General features: G+C 42.6%; 2 protein-coding genes across 2 annotated transcripts in view; both read left to right on the plus strand.

Annotated features, from left to right (window-relative positions):
- The window catches only part of hectd2 (HECT domain containing 2), a 385,857-nt gene that overhangs the window by 236,497 nt on the left and 124,771 nt on the right, over positions 1–24,589 (plus strand). The window lies entirely within an intron of this gene.
- kcnj19b (potassium inwardly rectifying channel subfamily J member 19b) lies at positions 225–24,049 on the plus strand. Its single transcript, XM_063003848.1, has 3 exons — positions 225–926; positions 22,973–23,189; positions 23,381–24,049. The coding sequence occupies exons 1-3, from the start codon at positions 261–263 to the stop codon at positions 23,992–23,994; spliced, it is 1,497 nt and encodes a 498-aa protein (XP_062859918.1). The 5' UTR covers positions 225–260; the 3' UTR covers positions 23,995–24,049.

Here is a 24,589-nt window from a genome sequence, read left to right on the forward strand (position 1 = left end):
TAAATAAAAGTGGAAAAATAAAGAATTGGTTCAGTAATAAGAAGAAAAATGGGAAACGGGATTAAAAGGAGGATCTGATAGGGGTAAAGTTATGCCTGAGGGGCAGATGATGAGAAACGTGTTCATCTATGGATCTGTTTTTGAAATGTAATACCAAAAGCGCATGGTCAGAAAGTCCACTCCATGCGTAATTAGCCACTCAGAAACTTGGACAACACTTCTTCAGGCCATTCAGGCACGGCTTCATCTCCAAACGCAGCATGTCAGCCATCAGACGGAAATTCGGTGAAGAATACCAGGTGGTGAACACAACCCGAGCTTTGCCCTTCCCAGCACCGGCTAAGCGCAAACGGCAGCGCTTCGTGGAGAAGAACGGACGCTGTAACGTCCAGCACGGGAACCTGGGAGGCGAGACGAGCCGGTACCTGTCCGATATCTTTACCACACTGGTGGACCTGAAGTGGCGCTGGAACCTTCTCATCTTTCTGCTCACCTACACCGTGGCGTGGCTGGTCATGGCATTCATGTGGTGGCTGATCGCGTACGCGCGTGGAGACCTGGGCCGCGGCCACGACCCCGATTATACCCCGTGCGTCGCCAACGTGTACAACTTTCCGTCCGCGTTCCTCTTCTTCATCGAGACCGAGGCCACCATCGGCTATGGGTACCGCTACATCACGGAGAAGTGTCCCGAGGGCATCATCCTGTTCCTCTTCCAGTCGCTGCTCGGCTCCATCGTGGACGCTTTCCTGATCGGCTGCATGTTCATCAAGATGTCCCAGCCGAAGAAGCGCGCAGAGACGCTCATGTTCAGCCAGGACGCGGTGATCTCTCAGCGGGACGGGAAGCTCTGCCTCATGTTCCGAGTGGGGAACCTGAGGAACAGCCACATGGTGTCCGCGCAGATCAGGTGCAAACTCATCAAGGTAGGACGAGTGTTCTTTTATTCATTCGCTTTATCCTACCCAAAGTCGCGGGGGGTCCAGTTCGTTGGGCGAATGGTAGGAAACACCCCGGAAAGGTCGCCAGTTCATGACACGACACACACACACACACACACACACACACACACACACACACACACACACACACATTTAGAGCAATTTTAGTTTGACTGCTTAATTAGTCTTTGGACTGTAGGAGGAAACCGGAGCTCCCAGAAAAAAACCCACACAAACACGGGGAGAACATGCAAACTCCACACAAAAAAGGACTCATACGCTCCACCTGGGAATCAAACCCAGCACCTTCTTACTGTAAAGACGAGTATTCAATAGGGTGTGCGCATGTTACCCAGTCCTTACCTAAAAGTGTACAGAATTACCCACTGATAGGTTATCAAATGATTCAATTAATAAAAATATCAAACTTACCTCCAGCATGAGAACTAGAATAGGGCGGCACTGGTGGCAGTGCTGTCGCCTCACAGTAAGAAGCTGTGCTGGAGCGATCCGGGTCCTTTCTGTGTGGAGTTTGCATGTTCTCCCCGTGTCTGTTTAGGTTTTCTCCAGGAGCTCCGGTTTCCTCCCATAGTCCAAAGATGTGCAAGAGAGGTGAATTGTTCATGATTGTGTTTGACGTTAAACTTGTAAACTGATGAATCTTGTGTGACAATGTAGCCAAGTTGTCTAAAACATGACATTAAAATCCTAATAAATAAATAATAAATAGAACTAGAATAAATGTATTTTTGTTCTCTAAAGAAAATCAATTCAAACACAACAGAAGTTGTTTTTAGGGATGAGTGCACATAAGTAGCACTACAGTCTGCTCGCTGGTATTAAACTTTTCTAATACCACTTTTAAGAGCATAAATAGTCTGACAACCAACAACACTGGTTGATTAAACATTGATATGAGCCTTAACTGGGTAATCACCAGTAGATTGAGCAATTCATTTAATGACTAATGAAAAAAGTGGTATATATACACTGATCAGCCATAACATTAAAACCACCTCCTTGTTTCTACACTCACTGTCCATTTTATCAGCTCCACTTACCATATAGAAGCACTTTGTAGTTCTACAATTACTGACTGTAGTCCATCTGTTTCTCTACGTACTCTTTTAGCCTGCTTTCACCCTGTTCTTCAATGGTCAGGACCCCCACAGAACCAACACAGAGCAGGTATTATTTAGGTGGTGAATCATTCTTAGCACTGCAGTGACACTGACATGGTGGTGGTGTGTTAGTGAGTGTTTGTCTGGTAGGAGTGGATCAGACACAGCAGGGCTGCTGGAGTTTTGTGAATACCATGTCCACCCATTGTCCACTCTGTTAGACACTCCTACCTAGTTGGTCCACCTTGTAGATGTAAAGTCAGAGACGATCGCTCATCTGTTGCTGCTGTTTGAGTTGGTCATCTTCTAGACCTTCATCAGTGTTTACAGGACGCTGCCCAAAGGGCGCTGGTGGTTGGATATTTTTGGTTGGTGGACTATACTCAGTCCAGCAGTGACAGTGAGGTGTTTAAAAACTCCATCAGACATTCACCCTGGGCAGGAAGCTACTCCATCGCAAGGCATTACACACACGCCATTCACTCAGTCACACCTAGGGGAAAGCAGATTGTTCACCTTATAGACATTTATGGGAAGTTGGAAGATAAAAGAAATCCACAGTAATACCCTGTTTTAAACTGGAAATGAAATAATTCTGCAGTAGGACTATACTTTAGACTCAACTTTCCAATTACGTGATTACAAGATTTTTAGTATCATAAAATGAATAGATAAAAATCATCTGTAATAAGAGACAAAAAACCATATACTATAAACTATATTTATCTTTAATAACTGCTTCATCCTGGTCGCGGTGGGTCCAGCACCATCTTCTGGTGCATGACCTCTGTGTCATTAAGGAAAACTGTCGACTGTCTATGATGACAGATGTGTGAAACCCTGATTTTGGCTTTTATGTCAGTCAGGCTCTAGCTGGCATAGTATTAGTTTCCAGGGCATCATTAACAGTGGGACAGTGGTAGCCTACAGTGTGTAGAGCTTTTGGCTATCATTGAAAGGTTGAGAGTTTGAATCCAAGTTTTGCCATGCAGCCACTGTTGGGCCCTTGAGCAAGGCCCTTAAGGTCTGCTCCTGGAGTGCTGTACAATGGCTGATCCTGCGCTCTGACCCCAGCTTCTAGAAAGAGACAAGCTGGATATGTAAAGAAAGAATTTTGTATATATGACAAATAAAGGTATTATTATTATTATTATTATTAAGACAGAAAAAAATATAAAAGTATAAAATTTACCGTTTTAAATTCATTTTTCAGTTTTTAAATTCGACACTAAAGGGTTTGATCTGTTAAGCTGGGTATAACTGTAACAAATGACCTTTTTTGTGTTAAATCATGTATATTTAAATGAGCTAGCAGAGACCTGTCCAGGGTGTTTTCTGCCTTTCGCTTAGTGAATCAGACACATCGCAACCCTTACCAGGATAAAGCAGTGGTACAACAGACAATGAATGAATGAATTATAATAATAATAATAACATCTAGGTAAGATTTAAATGTTTTACTCTATCCTCCACACCATTATACCAGCTGCGTTTGCTAGAAAATCAGTTTTCCGAGGATGCTGCAGGTATTGTGAGTTCGGCACAGCTTAATGTTCTTGGGAAACTGTGTTTATGGCATGTTCTTTCCACCGGCTACTCAGTTTCCCTCCCGCCTCCCAAAACACGCAGTTGGACTGGCAGCTCAAAACAGCCCGTAGGTACGGGTTAGTGAGTAAACAGATGCATGTTGTTGTCCTGTGATGGATTGGTGGATTGGTGCCCTGCGGTCAGTATTTCCAGTATTTTTGCGTGTAGCCAGACCCACCATGACCCTGAATAAAGCAGTTAAAGCAGATAAATAAGTGAATATGCAAAAATCTACTACAGTATTATTGTGTTTGAAATAAACAGAGAATATGTAAATACTCTTTCACCTTATTATAAATGTGAAGGATTTTTTAGTTAGTTACAAGAAAATAAAAAAATTAACACTAAAGAAACTGCTGAGCACTTTACACTCGTATGAGTGAAGATCTTAACATTTATAATATGCAAAAATGCAATAAAAACTAAATCTGTCATTTGTTCACTCTTCTTAACCTTTACTAAACTGAGGTAGTATGTGGTAGCAATTAATCACCCAGTATATTTACATTTACATTTGGAGCATTTAGCGGATGCTTTTATCCAAAGCGACTGAGTACAACTCGAGCAATTGAGGGTTAAGGGCCTTTCTTAGGGGCCCAACAGTGGCAACTTTGGGTCAGCAAAGTTGTAGCCCTGTGGTTAAGGTACTGGACTAGTATAATGTTTAATGTTCTTGTGCATTGTCTGCAACTTGTACATGGCTTGTATACTGTATTTATACTAGAGAGATACCATCAGCCAGAACCAAATTCCTTGTGTGTATCCACATACACTGATCAACCATAACATTAAAACCACCTCCTTGTTTCTACACTCACTGTCCATTTTATCAGCTCCACTTACCATATAGAAGCACTTTGTAGTTCTACAATTACTGACTGTAGTCCATCTGTTTCTCTGCATGCTTTGTTAGCCCCCTTTCACCCTGTTCTTTAATGGTCAGGACCCCCACATGACCACCACAGAGCAGGTGTTATTTGGGTGGTGGATCATTCTCAGCACTGCAGTGACACTGACATGGTGGTGGTGTGACAGTGACAGTGAGGTGTTTAAAAACTCCAGCAGCGCTGCTGTGTCTGATCCACCAATACCAGCACAACACACACTAACACACCACCACCATGTCAGTGTCACTGCAGTGCTGAAAATGACCCACCACCCAAATAATACCTACTCTGTAGTGGTCCTGTGGGGGTCCTGACCATTGAAAAACAGGATGAAAGCAGGCTAAAAAAGTATGTAGAGAAACTGCCGGACTACAATCAGTAATTGTAGAACTACAAAGTGCTTCTATATGGTAAGTGGAGCTGATAAAATGGACAGTGAGTGTAAAAACAAGGAGGTGGTTTTAATGTTATGCCTGATCGGTGTACATTGGTCACTGAATTTTGTAAAGTTGCTTTGAGACAATGTCTATTGTAAAAAGCGCTATATAAATAAAGTTGACTTGACTTGAATACTGTACATTCATACATGCACACATTCATACATTTTCCATATATTGCCTGTATATAATCTTATAGTTTGTATATTTTTGTGTTTAATGTTTAATGTATACATCGCTTGTATACTGTATTTATGCTAGAGAGATACCATCAGCTGGAACCAAATTCCTTGTGTGTATCCACATACTTGGCCAATAAATCTGATTCTGATAGTAATCAAAAGGTTGCTGGTTCAAGCTCCACCACTGCCAGTTTGCCACTGTTGGGCCCTTGCGCAAGGCCCTTAACCCTCAATTGCTATCACAGTACTGTAAGTCACTTTGGATTAAAGCATCCGCTAAATGCTGAAAATGTAAATGTAAACTTGGTGGTGGTGGGGCTTGAATCGACAACCTTCCGAGTTCTAGTTCAATGTCTTACTCACTGAGCTACAACTTCCCTAGTTTATAAACAAGTGTGCATCTTCGTGCTCCTTCTAATCAGCCATGTGGGATTAGAACATTTTATGGGTACTCCAATTGCCAGGACAGAAGGAGGAAGAGATGAGCTGAAGGGCAGAACAGGTTAATGTTCACCTTATTAAGCTTTAACGATAAAAAAGCTTTTTCTGGCCTACACGGATCGCTTATTCCAGTTGAGTTAGATTACACTAATTCGAGGAAGTTAGGTAGGGGAAAAGAGAAATTAGGAAGTCGTTCATATTCTGAGTGCCTGCATTAGCCCTTAAAACAAAGATAAAGTGCTCACATATACATAAATCACTTACATTGTAAGCCTCAATTTCCCCCATGAAGCACTGCAGTGGAGTCCATACATCTCTGCGACATAACCGATTTTCTTCTGTTCTTGGCAAGCTGTCAGAAAGCGCTAGAGGCCTTGCTTTAAAGACAGGGGAACGGATCATTATACCTTTGAAATGTTGCCTGAGGAAGTGAATGAATAGCGGTGAGGGAAAGATCTAGAACTGCACCCAGTCCTCTGTGGAATCGCATCTCAAGGTCACTCACTCACCAACAAGGACTAAAACATAAAAACAAGCCGTTCTTTTATTTTTATTATTTGGAGGGGGTGGGTTATGTGACATGGTAATTAATAGACTGAAGTAGAAGTGAATGTATTATTTACTGTCGTTAGAATAACTGTGTTTGATTTATGGCCGCCGCCTGCAGCATTTCTTCTGCCATGCATTCAGATCATTTTTATATGAGAAAGAGATGCTGCATAAACTTTATTACAGTTAGCTGATGTCAGAATGTCAAAAATATTCAAGCTGCAATATTTTCTTATTCACTGAATGACCAAAAATATGTAGGTATGTAGAAACTTGACCAAGACTTTATTGGAAATCAGTTTCAAGACATTGTGAGTTAATCTCAAGTTTAATTTGTACCCATTCAGTCAAAACACCATACAAAAGGTCAGACAGTCACATTGGGTGAGAAAGCCTGGTTTACAAAGTTCCTGTTTATCAGAAATAGTGTTGAGGTCAAGGCTCTGTGAAGACCAGTGGAGTTCCTCCACACCAAACTCATCAGACCACATCTTTATAGACCTCACTTTGTGTACAGGAAAGTGAAAGTGCGAAAATTGTTCAAAGATCCCATGTACAAACATTCATATATTTTGAATTCTGAGACAATAATGTATAAAACTGTAAAGGAGGCTATCTTATAGGGATGTAACGATACACTCTACCCATGATGCGATGTGATTCACGATACTGGGTTCACGATATGACTTTCTAAACAAAATGAAATTAAAGACAAATTATGACAAAGTTTCCTTTTATTATTTCTCTTTAAAAAAATAAAATAAAATATTGTATTTGTGCTAAATCTTTTATTTATCTAAATAATGAATGTTCTTTTATTTCTGAGGTAGGTACAAACTATGCAAAACAATGCTGCACATGAAATGAAATTTTAAAATAAATCCCACAATAAATAAATAAATGAATAATACAAATAAAGAAAGTATCCTCACATGAATAAATTTGGCTGGAAAATTCCAAACCTGGCAACCCTGTAGTGATGTCAACCAGGCGAGGCGCCGGTGCCCTCTGCTGTTTAAAGTGAATATTGATTCATTATACATGTAAACCGATTTGAATCGTTACACATGGTGAATTGATTTTTAACTGTCTAGTGGTGCATCGTTACATTTCTACTACCTTAACAATAATACTGTACATTTTTAAAGCATCAACACTCAGCCAGTACATGTTCAAAATATTCTACCCAGTCTGAATCTTGCTCGCTTCCAAATCCAGATGAAGTGGGATTACACTAAAAAAGAGGAAAATTAAAATAAAAGCACTGACAGATGATGTGAATAATGTTATAACAGTTGCACAGGGGAAGGTTCGGTCTGGGGTCTCAGAGGAACAGAGAGTGATTGACGGCTGGCGTTGGCTTCTTGCTGACAGTAGTAGATGTGAGCAGGTGCATCACAGAGAGATCGGATTGATGGACGTCTGATTTCTGGACCTTCATTCCCTCGTGCATTTGTTTCTCTGTATGTGCTGGAATCTACCACAGAACCACAGATTAAAGGCCTGAGCATCCACAGCAGCAGCAGCATCTCAATGCAGCAGCATGTAGTGCAGAGTAAGCACTTCTTACAAAGATTTACACCCTCCCCTTCAACCCTGTTCCAGGGGTTAGTATGTGTTTTAACCTTGAACGGTAATAAAAGAGACAAAGGCATAATGCATGGATTAATTTAATTGATTTATCCACAATCTGTGATTTTTAAAAGTAGAAGGAAATAATTCCAGTGTTTACACTGATTATTGCATGTGGTAAATATAGAATTTGATGCCAGCAATTTGGAACAGAGGTGTGTTTACTACATCAAACGTGGACTCATCTGACCACAGCACACGTTTTTACTGTCTTTTGATTCATCTGATATGAGCTTGGTCCCAGAACTCGGCACCTTTTCTGCACGGAATTGATGTCTGGCTTTCGCTTTAGATAAGAGAGTTTCAGGTTGCATTTCTTGATGCAGCACTGGACTGTATTAAGTGATAACATTTTTTAAAAGTAAGCCAATGTGGCTACATTCATACATTAGCATAAAGGTCACATGTTTTCAACTCACATTTCCAGTCTAACCCTATACAAAGACTACGATTACTCTGGATTAAAATCATTTCACATTATAACATAGAATACAACACCTTTATTTGTATGCATATATATACACCGATCAGCCATAACATTAAAACCACCTCCTTGTTTTTACACTCACTGTCCATTTTATCAGCTCCACTTACCATATAGAAGCACTTTGTAGTTCTACATTTACAGACTGTAGTCCATCTGTTTCTCTGCATGCTTTGTTAGCTCCCTTTAATGCTGTTCTTCAATAGTCAGGACTCTCCCAGGATCACTACAGAGCAGGAATTATTTAGGTGGTTGATCATTCTCAGCACTGCAGTGACAGTGACATGGTGGTGGTGTGTTAGTGTGTGTTGTGCTGGTATGAGTGGATCAGACACAGCAGCGTTGCTGGAGTTTTTAAACACTGTGTCCACTCACTGTCCACTCTATTAGTCACTCATACCTAGCTGGTCCACCTTGTAGATGTAAAGTCAGAGACGATCGCTCATCTATTGCTGCTGTTTGAGTTGGTCATTTCCTAGACCTTCATCAGTGGTCACAGGACGCTGCCCACAGGGTGCTGTTGGCTGGATATTTTTGGTTGGTGGACTATTCTCAGTCCAGCAGTGACAGTGAGGTGTTTAAAAACTCCAGCAGCGCTGCTGTGTCTGATCCACTCATACCAGCACAACACACACTAACACACCACCATGTCAGTGTCACTGCAGTGCTGAGAATGATCCACCAACCAAATAATACCTGCTCTGTGGTGGTCCTGACCATTGAAGAACAGGGTGAAAGCAGGTTAAAAAAGCATGCAGAGAAACAGATGTACTACAGTCAGTAATTGTAGAACTACTAATTGGCAGTGCCTGCAGCAGACACTTCTGCTAGGGTGGGATGACCGGACTATGTGAGTGGGGTCTTCAAACGCTGTGTTAGGACCCTGATTGGCAGATAGAGAGGTGCCTGTGCAGAGTGCATGGGTGAAAAAGGGTTCCGGTAAGGGCTGCACGCAGGTCGGAGGAGGCGTGAGCGGCAATATACCCACCTCGACTGCAATCAGGGATCCCCCAGCAGCGGAAGACAAAGTGACTATGATTTTGGAAGAAAAATGGGAGAAAATGCTTAAATAAATAGATAAAAAAAATATTCTATAATCTTTTACTCTTATATTGTAACTGTTTAAAAAATGTGGTTTGTAACTGTTACATAGAAAATTTTATCAGTACATTAGAATTATTAAGGTTTAAATTGAAATTTTAATTAAACAGCAGAGTGCAAGTTTAAAAAGTACTCATACACTTGGCTAGTGATGTAAAATGTCTCATTCTAATAAGAGCTTTAGCAAATGATCAATAGAAAAAGGAAAAGTTAAATAAAAAGTTTCCAGAAGGAATAAAATCTCAAAACCTTAAACCTTTAAAGCCATGCTGACAGCTGTAAACGTCTCTTTTTAATGCGATCTACAAAGTACAAAGAATTCTGTTCATTACATTTATTATTTGGTCAATAATTAAAGCCTGAAACTATAAAAGCTCATTCCTGCCATGTCTCTAAAGGGAAAAAGAAACAGCAGCACCTAAACATTTAAATGAATATATATTTCACTGTCACACTTTTACTGGCTCCCTAATGCCAAGTTCACACTACACGACTTTCCAAGTCGTCAGGTCGCTGTACAGTTCACACTACACGACTGGATCTCTTGTAATCGGGAGTCTTTCAAGTCAGTGTGTATTTCACACTACACGTCTGATCGGCGATAGGGGATTTCACACTACACCATCTATCACCAACTGGAATCGCAGATGAGCTTCTCTGGTCTCACAAACTACGTTTTGTCACGAAAACAAACGTGAGAAGTGACGAGGGGTTTAGTGGTGCCACGTCCAAAAATGCACGTCAACAAGTAGCGAGCGATCAAAGTTTGTGTGCTGAGTAGATTGGGCTACGTGGCCAGCAGGAATTGATACAGTGAGTTGGAGGTTATTAAATATTTTTGTAATGCAGCGCTGGTGTTATGTTTTGTAGAGAACATTAAGGTCAGAAATGCTGTAATTCCCTCTGGAAGGAGGCTGCGCTGCATCCAGGTAAAAACATCTAGACTAAAAAACAGCTTCTATCCGGATGCAGTCAGACTGCTGAACTGTTCCACTCCCCATATACTGTCTATGCACCTTATATAAACATTATACATCCTAACAACCTACATATATATTAAACACCTTATCAACCATTTATAAACACTACACACACTGCCATACTGAACACAACTGGCACACTGTCACTTTAACCATCTCGTGATTTGTTGCTGCTTAGTTTTGCTGCTATACTTTTTGCATTTGCAAGCTGCTGCATTTTTTGTGCAATACTTTCAAATGTAAATACTTTTTACTTTTTTAGTTTCTTAGTTTATTCTATTTTTATACTTATCTAAGTCTATTCTTATTTTATTCATGTTACACACACACCGAGGCCTGGTAACTGTATTTCGTTCTATCATGTACGTGGTTGAATGACAATAAAGCTGAGTCTGAGTCTGTAAAACTTGTGTGTCAATGTATTCTGATATAAACTATATTACGCCCCTGTCCCACCTTTTTACAATTCCTCCCAGGCATTTCCTCTTACCCCATATCTTGCGTTCTCATTGGCTGTTCGACACCGCACTCATTGCCAGTCGGCCAACTCATATCCAGATATCTAGCAAGCTAGATATCTCTCTTCGGTCGGCGAGTGCTCGGCAAGCCGCTCGGATCGAGTTGTTGGGTAGTTCCCACATAGCGATTGAGAGCCGAGTTTCGATCACCGAGCGAAAGCCGAGTTGCTCCCGAGCCAGCAAATCTAGCGCTTAATGTGGTTCAGTATCTCAGTTTGCATTCTGGCCATCTTCTAAACTTGCTTAGTGCTCATCCTCATCCTCTGAGATTTTCAGCAGTTTCACGTCCATATGTTGCTACTTGCCAAATTGAGGCCTTCATCAGTTGTAGCTTGGTGATGGTACTAACTGATTTGTTTCTTCATATTCTTGTCAATTTGACCATCACCGGCATGCCCATTGCTTTAACAGAACATTCTGTAGCATTTCATACTCTTTTTCCCAAATATAAAAAGGAGTCCACTTGTTCCAAGCCATAGCCTAGCAGTAGCCGTAGCCTAGCCGTAGCCTAGTGGTTAAGGTACTGGACTAGTAACCAGAAGGTCGCTGGTTCAAGCCCCACCACTGCCAGGTTGCTGCTGTTGGGTACTTGAGCAAGGCCCTTAACCCTCAACTGCTCAGACTGTATACTGTAAGTCGCTTTGGATAAAGGCGTATGCTGAAACTGTAAATGTAATGTAAATGTTCCAATTTTCTACCTTCCACCATAATCTCCAGGACGTCTTTAATGTTCATCAGCACTTTGGTTTTTGCTGCATTTATCAGCATGTTAATTCATCGCCGATTTCTTGGGTTGATCTTCTGGTGTTCTTCTGCATACCTGAGAATGCTAATGGTCTTTCCACCAAACCTAAATCCTCTGGCAAATCCTTGTAGATCCTGTCATCTTGCTCTCTGAAGATGTTAATCAGACTTGGTGAGATGTTAAATTTTTTTTTTAGACATCTTTTACATTTATATTTTCTGCATTTAGCGACTTACAGAAGTGCTTGCATAGCGAACATTACCTTACTCTAGTTTAAGTAGACAGATATGTGATTGGCAGTCCTGACAGAAGTATGTTGTTGGCTAAACAGAATCCTCAGTAGCTGGACCAGGTGTGAGGAGAAATCCATCTTATGCATGGTTATCCATAATTGGTCATGCTGTACCATGTCGAATACCTTTGTGAAATTAGAAACACTAATATAGTACCTGGTTCCTGTCTCTTACTTTCTCCATGTTGATCCAGTAGTTTGGGATCTGATCCTGCTTGCCTCTTCTTGGCCTAAATCCAGCCTGCTTTTGAGCAGTCTCGTCTTCAAGCTTAGTTTGCATCACAACAGGATCTTGCTGGCATGTAAGACAAGTCCAGTGGTCCTGTAAAAGCTGCACTGGAGCAAGTCACCTTTCTCAGGCAGTAAAATGAAGACTGTTAGTGTTTTTTTCCACTGGACAGATCTCAGTCTCCCAGACATTCCTCCTGCAGGCTTGTTCAGAGTCATCTTTCCACTAAACCTGAGAAGTTCAACTGTTATGTTAGCTCTTTCTACATAGACGGCATTTTACATTGTCCTACACACTCCTGAGAGGAAGCCTGTCTCAATTCTTAGGTGCTCTAAAATGCTGCCTAGCTAGATGCCTTATTGTGAATGATGTTCTGACTGAATAATGAGGGAGCGTCCAACTTTTCTCACAAAAATTACAAGTATGGTGGACAAATGTGGAGCAACAAGCTGAGTTTTTAATGTAAATAAGTTCTCATTGATTTTTAATGTGTATAAAGGTGCACAAGTGTTTATTTGTAAATTCGTGCTCGTTGGGGACAGTTTTTGGTACATGGGGGGAGATGTTAGCTTGCATGCTAGTGGGTTGTGCTGCCTTAGCCCATTGATTTAAATGGCCTGAGGCTAACTGTGTTAGCTTAGTAAGCTAAAACTGCAGTGACATAATCGCTGTCTGAACATTAGTAGTGCGTTTAAATAATTTAAACGATTTAATAATTTAAAGTTCAATGTCTAGAATCCTTTCTACTGAGGCAGTTGCCAAGGTAGGCAGGCAGCTTGCTAGGTTTTCAGACAGACCCTTGGTCGCTTTCTTCAGCGGTGGTGGTTCCTTTTCCTGAACATCAATCTGTATGTTTTCTTCACCGCTGTACAATGCTTCACAGTAGACTTTCCATTTTTTACATTGTTTCTTTGGTTCGTCAAGTTTCTTCTCAGTTTTGTCCTTTCTGGCTGTAGTTTGAGGCTGGAATAGTTTGGTGAGCTTCTATACAGATCTTCCTCCAGCTCACTGCACGATGAATCAAACTCAGTTTGTTTATCTCTTCTGTAGTTTTCTGTATTCATCAGGGACTTCGGTTTTGCGTCACGCTTCTGTCTTATTCACTCAACGGTGTCACTGGAAATCCAGTTCCTGCATTTGCTGCGGTTCTTTTGTACTTTATTCTTAGCAGATTTCAGCATGACATCCTTCACCTGCTGCCACAGTCCATCTGGTGTGTGTCGTCTATTAAGTCTGTCTAGCTCTTTAAATCTGTCGGCATCCTTTACTTTTTTGCCTCACGCTTGGAACTTGTTATTTAAGTTTTCAAGGTCCAACAGCAGCGGCTTTGTGAATTGCTTCCTTTTGAATCTGAGCTTTATTATCAGCACATTTAGGTTATTAATGCAGGAAATTCCAGAATAATCTAACATTTATTGTTATGCTGATTTGACTGCAGCAATTTCCATAAAATGAATGTGATTTTCTTTTTTTTGCTATTTTATTTTCGCCTCACAGCAAGAAGGTCCTGGGTTTGATCTCCAGGTGGGGCGGTCTGGGTCCTTCCTGTGCGGAGTTTGCATGTTCTTACCATGTCTGTGTGGGTTTCCTCCAGGTGCTCCGGTTTCCTCCCACAGTCCAAAAACATGCAGCCAGGCTAATTGGAGACACTGAATTGTCCTATAGGTACCAACCGCTAGGATGCATAAACCAGTGCATTGTAGTGCTAGTCCCAAACCCGCATAAATAGGGAGTGTTGTGTCAGGAAGGGCATCCGGCGTAAAACTGTGCCAAATTAATAATGCGGATCGCAATCCTGCGGCGACCCCTAACGGGAGCAGCTGCGGAAATGGATAGATAGATTTATGCATTTTTTCCCAATGTTAGCATAGTCTCCGATAGTCTCCAAGGAGGGTATTTTTGCCTGACACATGCTTTCTCCGACATGGCAGGAATTCTTATTCTCCTGTAGTTTGGTGGATTTGTGTGTGAGGCCATTCTCGCTCATGAAGAGTGACATACTGATCTCCACTGTTCCTGTTCCTCCACTTTCATACAAGCACCTGGGGCTACTAACCAGGGTCCTTTCACAGCATTTTTTAGTTCGGTCTTTTCCCACCCAGCAGACTATTGGCCAATTTTGTTTGCTAGGGGACGCCCAGCCGACCAGTAGCAGAGCTGAGATTTAAACTAGCAGAATCCCAGTGCTGGTGTGCTAGCGTAATATCCCCACCTGTGTGCCATTAATGTGATTTTTAACAGCAAATCGGCACTTTTCTGGTTTACACAAACAAAGCATACCAGCAAGACTTACTGGGTATGAACAGATTGGCAGTAAATGTAAAGATTTGTGGTTTGCTGCACACCTGCTTGTAATATAGAGATAATAGCTAGCAAGAATCCTGTCAACAGAGACCCCTAGTGGGCCGCTTAGGTGGAGCAGCGGTAAAAACACACGCTGGAACCAGAGCTTGGATCTCAAATACATCGTAATGAGTCTCAGCTCTGCCTGCCGGCTGGGCTGAGCAGCCACATGAACAACGATTGGCTTGTTGTTCAGATAGGGGCGGGATATTAAAAGCCGGATAGGGTCTCTCTCATAACTAATGCAATTACGACCTCTGCTGGCTGATTGGTGGTGGGAAAAGAGTGCTGTCAGGGTGTGTCTCTCCATACACAGTGCTGATCTGCACTGCACTTGTCAAAGTGTAGGTGACAAGATGCATACGGTATGCTGCCCACGTGTCGGAGGGGGCGTGGGTAAGCTTCGTTCTCCTCAATCAGAGCGGGGATCGGCACTGGTGGAGAGAAAGAATGACGCAATCGGGGAATTGAAAAACAGAGACCCCTAGTGGACAGGTCATGTATTTTACTGCAGGAATAGTTTCACATTCTAAACCAAGTACTTTTTAGCTGGACTACTTGTCAAGGCAAACCTTGACCTTTCTAATTTCCAATGTGTAAATCTGTACAGGCTATAAATAGAACCTCACTGGGATTTACTTGCGGATTCTGCCAACTCCACCAAAGTTCAGCCTTTGGAAAACAAATGTCAGTACACAAAAAATAAACCAGAGCCCACAAGCAGCCTTTAGCTGTTGCTTTAGCTGTTGACCTTTTGTTCAGACCTGGCATGGTCTCCACACCAGGGTCCAGCCAGTACTAGACATGATATCCATTCTTTGTGCAGTGTGCTTTACAGTCTCTCACAAACACACATGCAGAGAATGACTCTCAGGAACTCCTGCACCAGGCCTAGACAATGGAGCTCCAGTGCTGTGATTAGGTCAGGATAACTCAGAGAGAGAAAAAGACATCAGGAGTCCAGGAGAACCATGTCACAGTCACTGTGGGTCACTTTCTAAAGCTATTAGGCAGTGTCTTCCCCGTTACTTATATTTTTAAAGTGCACTTTTTAACAATTAGTGTAAAGTATTAAACATTAAATTCTACGCTGGTGCTTGTTTGTGTACTTTTGTGTGTAAAGAAGACGCTGTGATAAACACTTTAACGTCAAAATGACAGGGTTGTAATACCGCCTCTGGGACTGGGGCAAGGAGTGAAATACAGTGTATCACAAAAGTGAGTACACCCCTCACATTTCTGCAGATATTTAAGTATATCTTTTCATGGGACAACACTGACAAAATGACACTTTGACACAATGAAAAGTAGTCTGTGTGCAGCTTATATAACAGTGTAAATTTATTCTTCCCTCAAAATAACTCAATATACAGCCATTAATGTCTAAACCACCGGCAACAAAAGTGAGTACACCCCTAAGAGACTACACCCCTAAATGTCCAAATTGAGCACTGCTTGTCATTTTCCCTCCAAAATGTCATGTGATTTGTTAGTGTTACTAGGTCTCAGGTGTGCATAGGGAGCAGGTGTGTTCAATTTAGTAGTACAGCTCTCACACTCTCTCATACTGGTCACTGAAAGTTCCAACATGGCACCTCATGGCAAAGAACTCTCTGAGGATCCTAAAAGACGAATTGTTGCGCTACATGAAGATGGCCAAGGCTACAAGAAGATTGCCAACACCCTGAAACTGGGCTGCAGCACAGTGGCCAAGATCATCCAGCGTTTTAAAAGAGCAGGGTCCACTCAGAACAGACCTCGTGTTGGTCGTCCAAAGAAGCTGAGTGCACGTGCTCAGCGTCACATCCAACTGCTGTCTTTAAAAGATGGGCGCAGGAGTGCTGTCAGCATTGCTGCAGAGATTGAAAAGGTGGGGGGTCAGCCTGTCAGTGCTCAGACCATACGCCGCACACTACATCAAATTGGTCTTCATGGCTGTCACCCCAGAAGGAAGCCTCTTCTGAAGTCTCTACACAAGAAAGCCCGCAAACAGTTTGCTGAAGACATGTCAACAAAGGACATGGATTACTGGAACCATGTCCTATGGTCTGATGAGACCAAGATTCATTTGTTTGGTTCAGATGGTCTCAAGCATGTGTGGCGGCAATCAGGTGAGGAGTACAAAGATAAGTGTGTCATGCCTACAGTCAAGCATGGTGGTGGGAATGCCATGGTCTGGGGCTGCATGAGTGCAGCAGGTGTTGGGGAGTTACATTTCATTGAGGGACACATGAACTCCAATATGTACTGTGAAATACTGAAGCAGAGCATGATCCCCTCCCTCCGGAAACTGGGTCGCAGGGCAGTGTTCCAGCATGATAATGACCCCAAACACACCTCTAAGACGACCACTGCTTTATTGAAGAGGCTGAGGGTAAAGGTGATGGACTGGCCAAGCATGTCTCCAGACCTAAACCCAATAGAACATCTTTGGGGCATCCTCAAGCGGAAGGTGGAGGAGCGCAAAGTCTCGAATATCCGCCAGCTCCGTGATGTCGTCATGGAGGAGTGGAAAAGCATTCCAGTGGCAACCTGTGAAGCTCTGGTAAACTCCATGCCCAGGAGAGTTAAGGCAGTTCTGGGAAATAATGATGGCCACACAAAATATTGACACTTCAAGAACTTTCACTAAGGGGTGTACTCACTTTTGTTGCCGGTGGTTTAGACATTAACGGCTGTATATTGAGTTATTTTGAGGGAAGAATAAATTTACACTGTTATATAAGCTGCACACAGACTACTTTTCATTGTGTCAAAGTGTCATTTTGTCAGTGTTGTCCCATGAAAAGATATACTTAAATATCTGCAGAAATGTGAGGGGTGTACTCACTTTTGTGATACACTGTACATCCTGTAACACTGGCATCATTAAAATATTGCCTGAGACTCCACAAGGCATATTGGGACCTCATGCCAGTACATCAGCATCTCTACAACAAAACTGCCTGTATGGATCCGACTTTGTGAACATAGGCACAGTCAGGCTGGGACAGAAATGAGGCCTTTACCCAATATTTAACAAAGTTAAAAAGCAAAACATTCTTTTATATAATTATTTTATATAAATTGGAAGGAAAATTGTGGGAGGGGGGCATTAAAAATAATAGGCGAAAAAAAAGCCTATTCTTTTTAATGCCCCCTCCCCCCTCCCTATTTAGCTGTATCTAATTACCTGATTTGTATTTCCACCTCTACTGCTGCAGACCTCCACTTCTGACCAAGGAGAGCTGTGACTAACACACGGACCCTCCGACATGTGTGCGTTAGCCAACCACTTCTTTTCACCTGCATAAGGTGGGATCATACGAAGATCTGCATTATGCATAGAGAGTCACGCACTGATCCCCATTATCACCCGTCTCTGTACAGGCACCATCAATCACCCAGCAGAGGTCATAACTGCAGCAGTCATGAGGGATCCTTGGACAAGCCAATTGTTATCCATGTAGGTGCCTGGCTTTGACCGTGCAAGCTTGAGATGTCGATACTGGTGGGCTAGCGTGCTTTACCACTGCACATCCGAGTGCCTCTTTTTTTACCTGTTATTAAAGGGTGCGTCCACATATTTTTGGCAACATTCTGTACTTCTGGATGATGTGTATTATATGTATCTTATTATACACTGATCAGCCATAACATTAAAACCACCTTCTAAACTCACTGTCCATTTTATCAGCTCCACTTTGTAGTTCTACAACTACTGACTGTAGTCCATCTGTTTCTCTACATGCTTTGTTAGCCCCCTTTCATGCTGTTCTTCAATGGTCAGGACCCCCACAGGACCACCACAGAGCAGGTATTATTTGGGTGGTGGATCATTCTCTGCACTGCAGTGACACTGACATGGAGGTGGTGTGTTAGTGTGTTGTGCTGGTATGAGTGGATAAGACACAGCAGCGCTGCTGGAGTTTTTAAACACCTCACTGTCACTGCTGGACTGAAAATAGTTCACCAACCAAAAATATCCAGCCAACAGCGCCCCGTGGGCAGCGCCCTGTGACCACTGATGAAGGTCTAGAAGATGACCAACTCAAACAGCAGCAATAGATGAGCGATCATCTCTGACTTTACATCTACAAGGTGGACCAACTAGGTAGGAGCATCTAATAGAGTGGGACAGTGAGTGGACACAGTATTTTTAATCTCCAGCAGCGCTGCTGTGTCTGATCCACTCATACCAGCACAACACACACTAACACACCACCATCAAGTCAGTGTCACTGCAGTGCTGAGAATGATCCACCACCTAAATAATACCTGCTCTGTAGTGGTTCTGTGGGGGTCCTGACCATTGAAGAACAGGGTGAAAGCAGGCTAAAAAAGTATGTAGAGAAACGCACATCAAACTCACATGGTTCACTTCGATTTGCAGGCACACAACAACAGGGGTGCAATTACTGTGGCAGCAATAATTACGTACGACACGTCGTTTATCATTTTTAACATGATGACGGACGACATCCTCATGTTGCACCGTAGGTGTTCCATTATGCACAGGTTTTTTTCCTCAGCTGCAGTGTGTGTATATGTGCGAGTATGCTCATCTACATGCATTTGTGGGTGATTATTTGTATCTGGGTGAGTAGTTGTATCTGGGTGAGTGTTTGTATCTGGGTGAGTAGTTGTATCTGGGTGAGTGTTTGTATCTGGGTGATTATTTGTATCTGGGTGAGTAGTTGTATCTGGGTGATTATTTGTATCTGGGTGAGTAGTTGTATCTGGGTGAGAGTTTGTATCTGGGTGATTATTTGTATCTGGGCGATTATTTCTATCTGGGTGAGTGTATCTGGGTGAGTGTATCTGGGTGAGTGTTTGTATCTGGGTGAGTGTATCTGGGTGAGTGTTTGTATCTGGGTGATTATTTGTATCTGGGCGATTATTTGTATCTGGGTGAGTATTTGTATCTGGGCGATTATTTGTATCTGGGCGATTATTTGTATCTGGGCGATTATTTGTATCTGGGTGAGTGTTAGTATCTGGGCGATTATTTGTATCTGGGCGATTATTTGTATCTGGGTGAGTGTTTGTATCTGGGCGATTATTTGTATCTGGGTGAGTATTTGTGTCTGGGTGAGTATTTGTATCTGGGCGATTATTTGTATCTGGGTGAGTGTTTGTATCTGGGCGATTATTTGTATCTGGGTGAGTATTTGTGTCTGGGTGAGTATTTGTATCGGGGCGATTATTTGTATCTGGGCGATTATTTGTATCTGGGTAAGTGTTTGTATCTGGGCGATTATTTGTATCTGGGCGATTATTTCTATCTGGGTGAGTGTATCTGGGTGAGTGTATCTGGGTGAGTGTTTGTATCTGGGTGAGTGTATCTGGGTGAGTGTTTGTATCTGGGTGATTATTTGTATCTGGGCGATTATTTGTATCTGGGTGAGTATTTGTATCTGGGCGATTATTTGTATCTGGGCGATTATTTGTATCTGGGCGATTATTTGTATCTGGGTGAGTGTTAGTATCTGGGCGATTATTTGTATTTGGGCGATTATTTGTATCTGGGTGAGTGTTTGTATCTGGGCGATTATTTGTATCTGGGTGAGTATTTGTGTCTGGGTGAGTATTTGTATCTGGGCGATTATTTGTATCTGGGTGAGTGTTTGTATCTGGGCGATTATTTGTATCTGGGTGAGTATTTGTGTCTGGGTGAGTATTTGTATCGGGGCGATTATTTGTATCTGGGCGATTATTTGTATCTGGGTAAGTGTTTGTATCTGGGCGATTATTTGTATCTGGGTGAGTGTTTGTATCTGGGTGAGTATTTGTATCTTATCTGGGTGAGTATTTGTACCTGGGTGAGTATTTGTACCTGGGTGAGTATTTCTAACTGGGTGAGTGTATGTGGGTGAGTATTTCTAACTGGGTGAGTTGGAAGCATGTTTCTGACAGCACCGAGAGGATGACGTGTGGGCGCTGTGTCTATCCCGTGAAAAGTCTCACCCCTTGCTCTGGGTACACCAGCACGAGTGCCGCTCAGTCTGTTCGCCATCTGGAGAGGCGAGCACGGCCAGCCCGCTCAGTCCCGCTCTCCCGCCGGCCCCTTATGTTCATCTGCACAACTCAAGATGCAACGACAAGCAGTACATAATGTAACCATCACTCCAAACAAAGAAATCCACTTATACACCTACAATAAACCATTAATGTTTACCTGCGTGGTGTTGCACAGTCTGGATCTGCTGAGCCTGATACTGTATGTGGGCTGTACGTTGTGTCCTGCTGACTAATGCCGTGAATAATGCGTCCAGTACATTTTCACTTACATAAGTAAAATAATAAGTGTGGTTTTAGTGTCTGAAACATTTTCAACACAAACTGGGAGTGACGTTCTACGCCAGCCTTAAATCTGATAATCTCTGTATCAACATTTATTAAATCAGGGTATCTCCCTTTTAGCACGTCCAATTGCCTGATTGCTTCATGGTTCCTCTCCACCAATGCCGATCCCCGTTCTGATTGAGGAGAACAAAGCTAACCCATGCCCCCTCCGACACGTGGGCAGCAGCCGTATGCATTTTGTCACCACACTTTTTGACGAGTGCAATGCGGGTCAGCACTGTGTATGGAGAGACACACCCTGACAGCACTCTTTACCCGTCTCTGTGCAGGCGCCATCAATCAGCCAGCGGTCGTACTTGCATTAGTTATGAGAGTCCCCCTATCCGGCTTTTAATATCCCACCCCTATCTGAACAACAGGCCAATCATTGTTCATGTGGCTGCTCAGCCTAGCCGGCAGGCAGAGCTGAGACTTGCTATGATGTATTCGAGATCCCAGCTCTGGTGTTTTAGCGTGTGTTTTTACCGCTGTGCCACCTGAGTGGCTAAATCAGGGTACCTTTGAATGTTAAATTTGTAGTAAGTGTAACAACTCATGGAGGAGTAAGGATGCGAGTGCAGATCTGTGTTTTAACAGAATAGGGCGGCACAGTGGCTTAGTGGGTAGCACTGTCACCTCACAGCAAGAAGGTCCTGGGTTCGATCCCCAGGTGGAGCGGTCCGGGTCATTTCTATGTGGAGTTTGCATGTTCTCCCCATGTCTGTGTGGGTTTCCTTCAGGAACTCCAGTTTCCTCCCACAGTCCAAAGACATGCAAGTGAGGTGAATAGGAGATACAAAATTGTCCATGACTGTGTTTGATATAACCTTGTGAACTGATGAATCTTGTGTAACCAGTAACTACCATTCCTGTCATGAATGTAACCAAAGTGTGTAAAACATGACGTTAAAATCCTAATAAATAAATAAATATTAACAGAATATACAAACGTACAGAGAAACTGAGGTCAAGGTCAGAAAAAGAATAGTCACACGATTAGCAAACAACAACAAGGACAAAACAAAACTCCAGCTATGGTCATAAACTGAATAATCGGATTAAAGAAACACTTCGCACAGGCTCTGGATGATGGCTGATACACCACACTGGTCTGCAAACACAAAGAGGCTTAAATACATGACAAACATGGCAACATAATGCAAGACATTTAAACACAATCAAAGGTAATGAACCAAAATGAAAGTGGGTGTGAAAAGCACTGAAAAAATCGGGGCAGAAAATGGGTGGAAAACAAAACCAGCAAAGCTTGCTTGACTGTGGATAGTGTCAATAATATTTCGGGAGCTTCTGGTTCATAGCATATTAAAACTAATTAATAAGAGACCTCCTAGCATAAGGTGACAGTTTTGATTTTCTTTCTTGACCAGCAAGAAGGTCCTGGGTTCGATCCCCAGGTGGGGTTGTCCGGGTCCTTTCTATGTGGAGTTGGCATGTTCTCCCCGTGTCTGTATGGGTTTCTCTAGGAGGTTCGGTTTCCTTCCACAGTACAAAGACATGCAAGTGAGGTGAATTGGAGATACAAAATTAGCCATGACTGTTTTTGACATGGGCAGCACAGTGGCTCGGTGGGTAGCACTCAGCAAGATCCGGGTCCTTTCTGTGTGGAGTTTGCATGTCTGTGTGGGTTTCCTCCTGGAGCTCCGGTTTTCTCCTACAGTCCATAAACATGCAGTCAGGTTAACTGGAGGCACTGAATTTCCCTATAGGTGAATGGGTGTGTGTGTATGTGTGTGTGTATGTGTGTCTGCCCTGTGATGGATTGGCTGAAAAGCTGAGATAGGCTCCAGCACAGTGAGTGTGTAACCAGTAATTACCTGTCCTGTCATGAATGTAACCAAAGTGAGTAAAACATGACAAAAAAATCTAATAAATCTAATCTAAAAATGTAATAAAATAAAAAAATAGTTAATTTGATTTTGTTTACCACCTTTTCAGTTGATTTCATTATTTAAACTTTTATATTTGGAGTTAATGTATTATTACATTCAGTTTGATATGTGTTCGCAGCCATCTACATTGGAAGCAAATTTAACAGAAGATTAGAATTGTAAATTAGACCTTAATCAAAAATAAAACTGGTGATCATCTAATCACTGTGGGCAAACACTAAACAGCAGTTTTTAATAACATGTTTCTATCTTCATGTCTTTCTCTGCAGTCCCGTCAGACCCCTGAGGGCGAGTTTCTGCCTCTGGACCAAAGGGAGCTGGACGTGGGGTTCGGGACGGGCGCCGACCAGCTCTTTCTCGTCTCTCCTCTTACCATCTGCCATGAGATAAATCCCAAGAGCCCGTTCTTCGACCTCTCCAAGCGCTCGCTCATGAGCGAACAGTTTGAGATAGTCGTCATCCTGGAAGGGATCGTAGAAACCACAGGTTTGCATCATACTAAGACTGTTCGCCAACCAGAATTGATCCGGCTCGAAATGATAAATATTGAGTCATTTTGTGTTTAGTGAATGTTGTGATGAATGTAGCTGCAGTCAGAAGAAAAAGAAGAAATTGATTACCTCCCTAAACATTTCTCTCCTTCACTCAGTGTATCTATTTTATCTCTTCCTCCCAAGGTATGACATGTCAGGCCCGGACCTCGTACACAGAGGACGAGGTCTTGTGGGGGCATCGCTTCCTTCCTGTCATGTCTCTTGAGGAGGGCTTCTTTCGGGTCGACTACTCGCAGTTCCACAATACCTTCGAAGTACCGACACCTCCCTACAGTGTGAAGGAGCAAGAAGAGTCATCTTGCCTCCCATCCCCTGCTCCTCCTCTCACCCCGACTCTGGGAGACTCACGCAACCGCCGGGAGCGCATCCTCTCCCTGGATGGTGGTCCTCACACTGATGGAACAGGCTCACGGCTTCCCAGCAAGCTCCAGCGCATGAGCTCAAGGAATGGCAAGGAGGTTGTGAAAACCACACAGAGCACTGAAAAAAACTCCAGCACAAGTAACCCTGAACGTCTCGCCTCCTTGGCTGGCCTGGAGGAGTCTGACCACCAGATGAAGACTCTGAAGCTGGACTCGGAGTCCCACATTCTGGCAGCTGGAGAGCTGGAGCATCACAGACTGCATCCTATGCCCACTCCAGTGCCAGGGACAAACCTCCACCAGTTGCCGCTGGGAGGAGGGCGTCCCGAGGACAACCTGCCCGAGAAGCTGCGCAGGATGAATGTGGACCGCTAAACCATGAATCAGACTTGGACAAACACTAAGGCTTTGGGGAAGGGCAGAGCTTCTTCTGGAGTAACTTTCATATGAACTTAAACTTGATTATACTGTGATTATTTAAATTATTACACAAGGGAAACAGCCATGTCTCACAATTTTGTTCGGGCATAAAATGTATTATTTAATCAACAATAGTAATAACATAAGCTCTTTAAATTTTAAACTTAAGTAAGCTTTATATAAATATATTAACAGAATTTAGAGTAAATAAACTTAAATGCTTATGCAGGATGTTTAAATGTATCACAATATTCTATTTCTTGGTGTATTTTAAATCATATACTGGTTTTAGTTCTGATTAGTTGTGCTTATAACAAAATATATTCATATTTAATATGCACAAAAATGATACATTTTTACTTTGATCAGCCAAAACATTGAGACCACCTGCCTAATATGATGCTCTTCCATTCCTCAGATGTCCTGTGTGTCCATTGTAGGTTCTTTCAATTGAGGACAGAAGTTAGCATGGTCATTTTGGTTGGTCTGTGCAGCCCAGACCAACATTCACCTCATCACCAGTCTTAAAATCATCCACACTTTTAGCCAC

This window comes from Trichomycterus rosablanca, chromosome 10, assembly GCF_030014385.1.
Source record: "Trichomycterus rosablanca isolate fTriRos1 chromosome 10, fTriRos1.hap1, whole genome shotgun sequence".
Taxonomy (NCBI): Eukaryota; Metazoa; Chordata; class Actinopteri; order Siluriformes; family Trichomycteridae; genus Trichomycterus; species Trichomycterus rosablanca.